At 46.0% G+C, this 11,219-nt stretch overlaps 1 protein-coding gene across 1 annotated transcript; it reads left to right on the forward strand.

The window, feature by feature from the left end:
• The first annotated feature begins 1,674 nt into the window (after positions 1–1,674).
• PATE1 (prostate and testis expressed 1) lies at positions 1,675–3,912 on the forward strand. Its single transcript, XM_035008752.1, has 3 exons — positions 1,675–1,757; positions 2,682–2,842; positions 3,779–3,912. Exons 1-3 carry the CDS (start codon positions 1,675–1,677, stop codon positions 3,910–3,912), a joined length of 378 nt encoding a protein of 125 aa, XP_034864643.1.
• The last annotated feature ends 7,307 nt before the right edge of the window (positions 3,913–11,219 follow it).

The raw sequence follows: 11,219 nt of genomic DNA on the forward strand, positions 1-11,219 counted from the left end.
TTGGGGGCACTGAAAAAAGGAAGAGGGGGCCCAGTAAGAAAATCAGGTATTATGGGCTACTCAGGCTGGAAATATGAATTTGAGGAGACTTTCGGAGAAAAGTAAGTTAATAAAATAGGGTTCAACTGTAAGCTAGGAATCCAGGTGGATCACTAAGGCTGGGAGAGGAAAATTCTGCTTTAGGAAAAGTGGTATAATCGTAGCACAGGAGTGTCATCAGGGGAAGAGACAGTTTCTGATGAGGCGGAGGAAGAGAGCATTTCTTCCTTTCTTGTGGGCTACCATTAGCCAAACAATGAAAGATGGAATTCCTAGGAGGTAAAGAAGGGAGAGCTCAAAAGGTCAGAGAAAGGAATGTAAAGATGGAAGAGAAGATGCTAAATTCCAGGGCAATGGGAGGAGGGAAAGGGAGAGATCTGTTCGTAAATATGCAGAACACAAAAATCAGTGATGTCTTTTGTGTGTGTCTGTGTGTGTGTGTAAGGAACACATAAGTACTCAATGGTCTCACTTCAAAGCTTGACCAGGGTCCTAGGTGCCCTGGGTAAGCAGTTAACTAGTTATAACCTCTGATATACCATGGAGAAAATCTCCTCCACACATCACTCTTGTCCCCTACATCTTCAGCCAACATCCGGCTTAGACCAAGATCCCACTTTGCTTCTGTAGCCCTAAATTGTGCCCCATTGCAATCTGCTTCCTTCCGGTTGCTGTTTCTCTCCCTCTATTGCTTTGCCCTAAGCACAGGCACAGTCATTCCCCTCAGTTCCTTGCGATGACAGCAGAGACGAGGCTCCTACCTGTTAAAGGTATAGGAATAACAGAAGGAAACTACCAGAAAACTTAGAACGAGACACTAGGTGCGGCTGTTCCTAGAATCCACCAGCTCAATCCCTTCCATGGGAATTGTACCTCCAGCCAGCTCTCTGACTGAATACCTAGCGCTTCTCAGAGTTGAGGTAACCCCTGCCCCTAATACCTGGCCTGACACAAAGTGGGAAGGACCAGCTCCCCTCACTCCAGGGGGAATCTCAGACCTCTGTCCCCTAACAAAATCTGTCTCAACCTCTGGGAAACTCCCAAGAATGGGAAGCAGCTTCCTCCTCAGCTCTCAGTGTCAGGGTCTGCTTTGTTCTAGAGTGACTGGGTGTGAAACTGGCCCCTCCTGAGAATCCTCGGTCAGTGTCCCTGAGTCTAACCTTCCACCTCTCTTCTCCACTCCCCACAAGTATGCCTTTTTAAGGGTCTATGCTCGGCACCCTTTCTGTGTTGCCATGATTCGTGCTCATGGACTCAGCTCTAACGAGCACCTTGGCATAGATGACTCTGAATCCTACCCACCTAGCTCTGACTTATCCTCGTTTTCTCCCACAGTGTGGTTTTATGAAAACAAAACAAAACAAAACAAAACAAAAAACCCCACAAAACATGGCATCCTGGGTGGTCAGACTGGAATAAATCAGGTCCAGGACTTACCTCGTGGGTCCCTTTTGTCCCCAGTTCTCCAAAAAGAGAAACTACAGAGTCACTGGTTTCCCTGGGAGTGGAGTACACCTTTCCAGCGTTCCTGCAGTGTCCCCACCCCTAACCCTTCTTGGGGAAGCCCAGCCTGGCAGAGGTATAAATAGGCAGCTGGCAGCTTCCTGCCCTAACCTGCTCCTTTTTCTTTTCAAAATGGACAAGCCCTTGCTTTTGGGACTCCCCCTGCTGCTCAGCTGCCTTAGAAGTGAGTCCCTAGCCTTGACGGTTGGTGAGGTGTGTCCAGGATAGGGGAATGGGTCAGAGCTCCCATGACGGAGGGGCTCTTATGGGAGCCTCATGAACGTTCTAATCCCATGCCTTTCACCTCCAATGCATCACATCCCTTCATCAGAGGCTTAGTCTCCCCCTTAGAGGAGAAAATAAGTGGATTATAAAGCGATTGAGATTTTCATAGAAGTTGTGAGGCGGGGTTTGTAAAATGAGGTCTGCTGAGCACGTATCTCTTTCCCCAACAGTACTGTCTGGGTCACTGTCTGACAGCGAACACTCAAGTGAGTAGAAATAGATCATGGCGTGGGAGGGGGAAGACGGGAGGAGGGAGGAGATGAGCCAGGCAGAGCGGGCATTGGGTGTTGAAAGGAAGCCAGAGATAGACCTTGCGTTCATCTTTCTCCTGTGGTCTGTGCTGTAGGGGCGGGTAGGGTATCCGCGAGTCCCCACGGAGGTGAAGGGAATTGAAAGGAAGATGCCAGGAGGCAGGTGCCACGGCTTTGGAGGGACAGAAAGAGCCTAGCGTGGCCCCAGGTGAACCGCGCAGGACGGAGCCCGTGTGCGGCAAGCCTCGCCGGGGCCCCGCGCAGGGCTGAATCTCGGACGAAATTGCAGATTTGGTTTTGTTTTTTCTTGCCGGCACAGTCCATGAAATATTTGTTGATGCTAACCACTACTTCAGTGAGTATGAAGAGGACCTGATTACCTCCGCCTTAAGTTCGTTCTTTGCCTTGCCCTGCCCCCTTTATTTCCCCTCCCATTTTTCCCAGCCCAATCTCCCGAGACCATAAACTCCCGCCCCTCTCCTGGCTTAGCCTCTCTTCATAGAGGCGGATGCCCACACTTCACGGGCCTCTGGGCAAGCCTTCCGGACTCCAGGCCGACTTCCGATCTCAAAGGGGAGGCGGATCTTCTCGTGGCAGCGGGAGATCGCCTCTCATTTCTATTCCTGGTTTCCCGGCCCCAATGACAGAAATCATTCAGTGTAGGATGTGCCACTTGCAGTTTCCAGGAGAGAGGTGTTCCAGAGGCAGAGGAATATGCACTGCTACAGAAGATGAGGGTTGCACGACTGGGAGGATTTTCAAGAGTAAGTTGGGGGACGGGGGAAGCTGACCGGCCGTAGGAGCCGTAGGAAAAAGCAGGGACCGTATTTTGCCCCAGGCAGCCCCAGCCCCGGGATGCCTGATCTCTCTCTACCCCTGTCAGAGACCATCATGAAAAATGGATGGAGGTTGGGCGCCTGGGTGGCTCAGTTGGTTAAGCGACTGCCTTCGGCTCAGGTCATGATCCTGGAGTCCCAGGATCGAGTCCCGCATCAGGCTCCCTGCTCAGCAGGGAGTCTGCTTCTCCCTCTGACCCTCCCCCCTCTCATGTGCTTTCTCTCATTCTCTCTCAAATAAATAAATAAAAATCTTTAAAAAAAAAAAAAAAAAGAAAAGAAAAATGGATGGAGGTGGTCACCGAGGGGTGGGGATCTATAGCTACGGTACCAGTATTTTGAGAAGCCTGCAGAAAGCAGGGAGACTGGGTGGAGAGGAAGAGGGGAGGCACAATATGGTCAGTGGAGAGCAGGTGCTTGTTGGAGTGGGGAGAGCAGCTCCTTGTCTGTCCATGCCTGCACCTCCATGGGGGTGGTTTTAAACTGTGGAGATAGAGGGGCCAATGTGAGCAATAGACACGGGTTAAATGGCCCTCTTGGTTCTTCTACGGTTTGTGCTAAGCGAACCCTTGGCATTTATAACCCTGACTTAAACCAGTGTTAAGATTCTCCATTGAAAACGTTCAGCTTTGGAAATCCTCCGTTGCTTCTGTTATCACCTCCCCACCCCCAAGAACTTTTGCAAACTATTCTGCCACTGCTTTCCTTCCCGGAAGCCTCAACATGCAACATCTTGCAGTTCTGCATGTTTGAATAACAGAGACTTGAACTACACACAAAGTTGTTCTTGTCGGCTGGTAGGGGCTGGAAAGAAGTTTCTTTGCCGAAGCCTATTTGCTAATCTGTCTCTTCTTCCTCCTGCAGAAGATGGGACTCTGTGGTTAACCTTCATGGGCTGCCTGAAAAACTGTGCTAATGTGGACAAAATAAAATGGAGTGTCTACTTGGTGAAGTTCAGGTGCTGCAGGGGCTATGACCTTTGCAATGAAACCCTGTAGATGTTGCTAGTCCTCTGGGGGCTCCAATCTCTGGATGACATTATTGCCTCAGCCTCGTCCCAGTGATTTCCTAGAAAGCCACGTTTCGGATTGCAAACACGTGGTCCTGCCTTCTGCCTATGTAAGAAAAAATCCTCTCCTTTTCTAGATTTTCCATCTTAGTCCCTGGTGGTGGTGGTGATGGAGTGGGGGGAAAACAAAACACTTTGAGAGTAAAACCAATGTCTCCTGCAGGTTCTTACGAAACCTAGTGCTTTCACTGTGTACCGAAGTTGCTTCAGAATAAGAAGACTAGAGATGCCTGGGTGGCTCAGTCAGTTAAGCGTCTGACTCTTGATTTTTAGCTCCTGTCATGATCTCAGTGTCTTGAGATCAAGCCCTGCCTCGGGCTCTGGGTTGGGCATGGAGCCTGCTTACGATTCTCTCTCTCCCTCTCCCTCTGCCCACCCCCCATCACATGCTCCCTCTCTCTCTCTCAAAAAACAAAAACAAAAACAAAAAAACAAAGGGAGATGAGAATAGGTCAATTCTTTTCCTGGCTTTCCCCCTTCTTTCTGTGGTAGGATATGTTCTTTTCTTTTCTTTCTTTCTTTTTAAATGTTTCTCTCTGATATTATCCTTTTTATCACACTCCCACTAAAGCACATCACCCTGGCCTCGTGGGGAGGGGAGTAGCAAAGTGAAAAGAGATAGCTTGGGTCTTCCTGAATTTTGTTCACGAATGCGATTCCCAGAGTGAGGAGAAGGGTAGAGCTTAGAAAAGAATTTGCATCAGGAATTCTGAAGAGAGAAAGCTTTTCTGCCTTCTAGAAGTGAGACTCTCTTTGAGGTTGGGGGTGGGAGAAGAGAAGAGGGCATCTAGGGGGTCTAGAGATAGTAACTTGCACCCCGCTTGCCTGGCAACCTCACAGGAAGGCATCAGTCCCTAGATTCGGAAGAGCTGCTGGATACTTCCAAGGAGATGAGACCAGAAGCAGCCACACAAATATTCCCATGTGTCTAACATGGCATGGAAGAGGCTGAAATCGGTGAGATCTGAGCAAGGCATGTGAGTCTGGCCACTGGACATCTCAACAGTAACCTGTGTTCAGAGCTGTGCCCGTGAGCAGATGCCTCCCCCTACCCCAGCTCACGCACACTCAGGCTTTCCACTCTGTATGGTTCTAGCACCCCGGGAAAAATAGGAGTGGGCATGCTCACACAGATGGAGACTGATTTCTAAGAAACTGGTAGGATGAGGCCTATTTATTTGATTATATAAATATAAGCTCATTTTCCTATTTTTGTTGAACTGATTATAATTCATTACTGTCGCACATATTTTAATGTTTAGATTTGGTCAGCAAGAGTCACTTCAAGCTTGTTACTGTGTCCTTTCAATATTCTTCATCGTTCTTGGAACATTTCCTTATATCTGCCCCAGCCAAATATTCCAGGCTCATTTGGCACTTTCCCTCTAGGAAGCCCTGCTTCTTTTCAGCAGGAAAGTTATTTAGAAACCAAAATTGGGGTACTAGGTATGCACATGGCTACTGGAGTGTCACTGCCCTTAGGGCTTCGCCGTGGCCAAAGTCGAAGAATACATATGTGTAGGTACACGTGCAAGTGTGTGCACCCCCCCCCACACACATGCGCACTTCCATCTAGAATTTATTCTAGTTTTTTTTCTCTTGCCATATTTATAAATCCCTTCTAGAGTGCTGAGAAACTGGGCTCCTATTATCTTCAATACTTTTCTTGTTTTGTTATTCCCCTCTGTACAAGACCAAGCTCCCAGCGCCACCACCTGACCCCCTCGGGCTCCAGCATCCCCCCCGCAGGCTACCCCCATGTGCAGATACCCTCCTTGCAACTTTCAGGTGCCAAATCCTTTTTTGGGTCACCATGCGCCCCACTTACATCTCAATGTTCCTTACCAGCCTGCCACTGCTATCCACCACACAAGTTGCCCTCCTCACGCAGCTTGGACTCCAATGACCAACTGGACCAAGCGGCACCTGCCTAATCCACTCAGTCACCAACTGCCCAGGTTCACCCACATCTACCACCACAGCACTCAGCAGGGACACCCTCCTCGCCATAGCAGACTCTGACAATCTGCACCAGAGTGCGTGGACGTTGTCCTCACCCACTTGGGCTTCCAATCGTCTATGTTGTGCCTTTACCCAGTAACCTCCTTCATGGAGATCTACCTTGCTCAGCCCAAATGGCTTTTATTTTATTTATTTTTTAAAAGATTTTATTTATTTATTTGACAGAGAGAGAGAGACACAGCAAGAGAGGGAACACAAGCAGGGGCAGTGGGAGAGGGAGAAGCAGGCTTCCCGACGAGCAGGGAGCCTGATGTGGGGCTCGATCCCAGGACCCCGGGATCGTGACCTGAGCCGAAGGCAGATGCTTAACGACTGAGCCACCCAGGCGCCCCCAAAATGGCTTTTAGATTGAATTCTTAGAGAAGGAAGCTGAACATTTAAAAAGTTTTTGTTTTTTTTTTTCCTCTGGGGGCACGTAGGTGGCTCAGTCAGTTAAGTGTTGGACTCTTGGTTTCAGCTCAGGTCATGATCTCAGCGGGGAGTCTGCTGGAGATTCTCTCCCTCTTCCCCTCCCCCAATTCGCGTGTGTGCGTGCATGGGGGGGCGCACACACGTGCACGCGCGCGCATGCACGCACTCACACTCTCTCTCTCTCTCTCTCTCTCTCTCTCGCTCTCTCAAATAAATAAATCTTTAAAGAGTTTTTCTGTGCTGCTTTTTCATAGTTTCTATCATTTCCCTCATTTCTTGTAGCTGCACTTTGAAATGTTGAGTTTCTATCCATTTTGAAGTCATATTTTTCTGACATCCTTTTGTTTTCTGTAAGTATGGTGTTCAGCGCTCTCATCTCATAACATTATTATATGGGGTTTATTTGCAGTTTTTTTTTTGTGTCATACATGCTCAAATTAAATGTTTTTCCGGGAAGATCCCCATGTTGGGCTGGCGGTGGACGGGGGGAGCCTTCCTAACTTCATCTCTTGAAGGCATTGAAAGGGAAGTAGTTAAAATTCTTCATCTCTCTAGAGCAACCTCTACAGTGATTTCCGAGATTTGCTACCTGCCATCCCCTTTCCCACCAGGATTCAGACTTTCTCTTAAAACTTTCTCGTTGCTACCCTGCTCGATTTCATTTCTACTGACTGTTCCTTTCTTCCTCAGAATGGAACTCTATGTTTGTGGGAGGGATTTTAGTGGCATATTTTCTATATTTCTGAGATCTTTCAGGCCACCCTAGCAGATCCTGCTTTGGTGTATGGCACTTTCTTTTTGCTGTCCTAGCTATTCTGCCTTACTGGTAAGGGGATTTGTGGAGGTTCATAAACCATGCTGCCGTCTCTACCTTGTCCCAACTGGAAGACCACAGTCCTACCTTGATGGTCCTAAGCAAAGATTTAAAATCAGCCCAAGAAGTTTAAGGCAGGTGCTTTCAACCTCCAGCCTCACAGCCTTTTCCTAGTCGTGGCTTACTGTGTTCTTCCGGAGGCTATTTCTTCCTCCTGAGGGCCAGTGGGCAGGTTTTCCTGCCCTCATCAATCTGTGATAGAACTATAACTAGAGAGATGCACCCAAAGTGCTGAAAGAGTACAAATAATGTTCATGTTTCCAGTTTTTCTTTGTCACTGTTAGCAGGACCCTCAGAATAAATCAGGCAATCCATACGTCTGCGTTGAATACTTACAGGGCATATTTTGAAATATTCAGCAGTTGTTTCAGAGCTCTGTCCATAAAAAACATGAGATCAAATAGTAAGCCCCGGATCATATAATATATCAATATAGAATATATCATATCTCTATATGAGGTTCTGGAGCCAGTCTCCTAGTATTTCAGTCCAACCATGACTGGTGCAAAATTTGTGAGCAGAACAAAAGTTTTGAGGTGTGGTTTTCTGAGAACTTGTCGATCATGAACACATTTCTATTGGGCTTCTATGGTTTTACACACATTTCTACAAAAGAAACCCTGTTTTCCTACTATTAATAATCCTCCAGATTTCTAGTTCCATAGAGTTGGTTTGTCTTCCTTTGATCAATTTTTCCAGTCTAAGTCTGCCACCAAGTAAGGAATCTTTGGCCAGAACGAGTGTTCTGGACTGGAATCTAGAACTAGGGTACATGTTCAGGGTCTGTCTTCCCTCACTGTTTCCTCTACTTCCTATCCCTTTTCCCCCCAAAATGTGAAGAACAGAGATGTACTCTATTTAGGCAAGAAAATTAGGAGGTGATGGGGTATCGTAAATGGGGCAATAAGAGAGTCAGAATCTCATGGAAATCCAAGATGGGAAACATAATAGGACGGGCTCCGAAAGATCAGACCTGGAGGGCCAGTTTGGGTATGAGGAAGCTCTGGGGATTTTGCCACAATGGTTTATGAAGCTTCCCTTCAAACTCAGCTATAAAATTGTGCCAGTGAGTCTCCTTCTGTCTGTATCACTCAGTGTCTATCTGCTAGTCTTCCTGCTACTGGTCACCTTCTTCACCTTCTATATTGTTTCTCTTCTCTCATTTGAAGTTTCCAATTTTGACTGGTTTGGGGCCATTCTAGGCACTAACCACACATCATAGTAATGCCTCTGTGAATCCCTTCATTGTTGGAATCTACAGCCAGCATCTCCATTCTATCCATATAAATGAACTAACCAACCCTGAATGGAAGGGTCTACCAGATTCTCTCCTCAAGATGCTAAAGTATAATATGCCTGCTAACATGACACAATTTGGGGCAAATCCCAGCATACATATATTGCAAATATTTCAAAATTAATTTGTATTTTAAAATGTTTTATTATATCTATGCAAATACAATGTGGTAGAAAGCAATAAGCAATTATAAGCCTGGATCAGGAGGGAAATTACTAAACCTGGGATAATATTATATTTTTATATATAATTATTCAGCTAAAAAAGAAATATAATAGTTTCTGTAGATTCTAACACATAGGAAGGCAAACATGGTAAAAGAAAAGTTTAACCTAAAATGAGTGAACAATAATTTAGGGATTCATTTTTGTCATTTCATAGCTTATTATTTTTGTTAGAACACTACAGTGAAGTCTGAAACTCATCTCCCCTTGACATAATCTGTTGCAGGGTTGTGCCAGTAAACACTCAGTTTTTTATCAATGAGTTCACTGAATGCGAGGTAACATTTAAGTATTTTTCAGAACTGGGTGGTAGAGTATTCCTCACATGCCAGGAGACAGAGTAGTTGGTCAACAATGAGGCCAAGTGCTTATTCTGATGTACTTGGCTTTGGTCATGAAAGCAAGATAAGATCATTAGAAACATGGTAGCTTCGGGCTGTGTGTCAGGTGTAGCTGTGGTCGGTACAGTTTCCCCAAAATGATGCAGGCACAAAGACTCTCTTGTCTAGTTCATTGACTATTCCTTTTGTGGAAGTTCGAGTTTTCTCACTTCACATTTACTTTCTCAAGCCCTTGCTTAATACAAGCCCTTCCTGCCCTCCGCCAAATACCTCTTCCATCCTTCTCTCAAATATTTCTTCTAAAATCTCCTGTGATTTCTTGTCCCTATTTCTATCCAGTCTGCCTTCTCTTGATTTTTACTCAGAAGCTATACTAGAAAAATACTTTGTTCCCTTTGACAGAGATTTTACCCCAGATTTAGCATCAGAACTTAAGGACAGTTACATACAGATCATCAAGCGGTATCAAGTGGTAAAGACAGGAGAATCCAAGCAGAAGGCAGAGATGGGTGTTCCCATTTTCCTCTTAATGAAAGCACTGACACAGGAAATACAGAGCTCCCATGGGTAGATCTCCTGGGACAGAGTGCAGAGTAGGGTCTGCGTTTTGAGATAATGTGCGGTTATGTTGCCATTGTGTAGGGGAAGGGCAAAGATTACTGGGAGAGATAGTTTAACTTCATTCACCATTAACTTATTTTGGTTGGATCTCATCATGTTGAAGGTAATCTAAATTTTCTCCATACAGCATTGACTTATCCAAATTATCCTTTCCAGTATTACACATGTGTTTATTAGTGCAGCAATGTGTTTCTCTCAGTAAGTCATGGTATACTTGGAACATTCCCGCTTCACAAGCTTTACAAGACAGTTTTGTAAAATGAATCATATCTCCCTAAAGAGAGAAAAAAAAGCAAATGTGATCACCTTGCTTAATCAAACCGTCTTCCCAGCAATAACGTCTTTCCAGAACCTCATTGGTTTTCTGTGGATGGGAATGAGCCCCAAAGCTGTGCCTACATCTCATCTAGGTCTCTCTGGACAGGATCAGGCAAAAGGCATCTGTGTCCCACATAGACTCCACCCCAGGTGGGTGTATGGAGAATTCCACTTTCCCCAGTCTCTCCTGTGGTCTCAGTTTCCCTCCACACCTTGACTGCAAGGAAGGTGGGCACCACTGGAAATGTCTTGTGTCTCTCTTTAATCCCCACTTACCTGTAACTCGATCCCCATAGTAATAGTGCTCTGTGGTACAACTCCTGTTGTATGGTAGGAATAAATTAAACTTTCAGCAGCATTTCATGTGACTACGGCATTTGAATCCATCAAATAAATCACATTCATGGCAAAATCGAATCCCTAAAGAAACAGAGAAAAGATTGAAAGCAGAGCGCTAGGGAAAGTAATTCTGCTTCAGAAGCCTGCCCCATCTGTCAACATTTACACTGGTGAGGTGTAGACCTCATAAGAAGGAAGTTGATACCTTTCCCAACTTCTGCCAGGGGTCCTTACTCCTTTGATCTGGTAACAATCATGACCCTAAGGATTCAAGCCTTCTCCCCCTTCACCCAAGAATGGGAGCAGAAAAAAGACACAAGAGCAGTGAGTAAGGAGAGTAGAATATAGTCAGGGAGGGTAGAGAGACAGTGTTTGAAAAAATCAGGAATTTCCCCTCTCATTGTGGCATTATCCAAAACCTGTGAACCAATTGCACCATATATTTCGATTTTGAGCCACCGTCCTCTGTGAAAAGAAGAAGAAAAATTCTCCTTGAGCCTTTTTATAGCAGCCCAAAAAGTCAAGGTTAGAAACCATCTCCCTTTTCTCCCCTCATAACCTCTCACCACCCATCACTGCCTCCCTTACCAGGCTTTACCTTCATCCATGAAGACCAATGTGAATATGCCCAGCAGAAGCAACTGCAACAGTCTGAGGCCCATTCCTGAGAGGGTCCCAGTGGGAGGCTCCAGCTTTATTTATTCCCATCACCTGCCCTCAGGCATCCCACTAGATCACAGAATCATAAATTTCAGATCAAGCCACCTGAATCCTCTCTACAATGTTCCC

The sequence above is a fragment of the Mirounga leonina genome, unplaced genomic scaffold (genome assembly GCF_011800145.1).
Source record: "Mirounga leonina isolate KUSES-001 unplaced genomic scaffold, KU_Mleo_1.0 Mir_153, whole genome shotgun sequence".
NCBI lineage: Eukaryota > Metazoa > Chordata > Mammalia > Carnivora > Phocidae > Mirounga > Mirounga leonina.

Bases quoted from the DNA above. Each gene is read 5' to 3' on its own strand.
- PATE1 (XM_035008752.1), top strand. From the start codon at position 1,675: ATGGACAAGCCCTTGCTTTTGGGACTCCCCCTGCTGCTCAGCTGCCTT. The intron at 1,758-2,681 runs GTGTCCAGGATA...TGGCAGCGGGAG, and splicing joins GCCTTGACGGTTGGTGAGGT to ATCGCCTCTCATTTCTATTC. The intron at 2,843-3,778 runs GTAAGTTGGGGG...TTCCTCCTGCAG, and splicing joins GACTGGGAGGATTTTCAAGA to AAGATGGGACTCTGTGGTTA.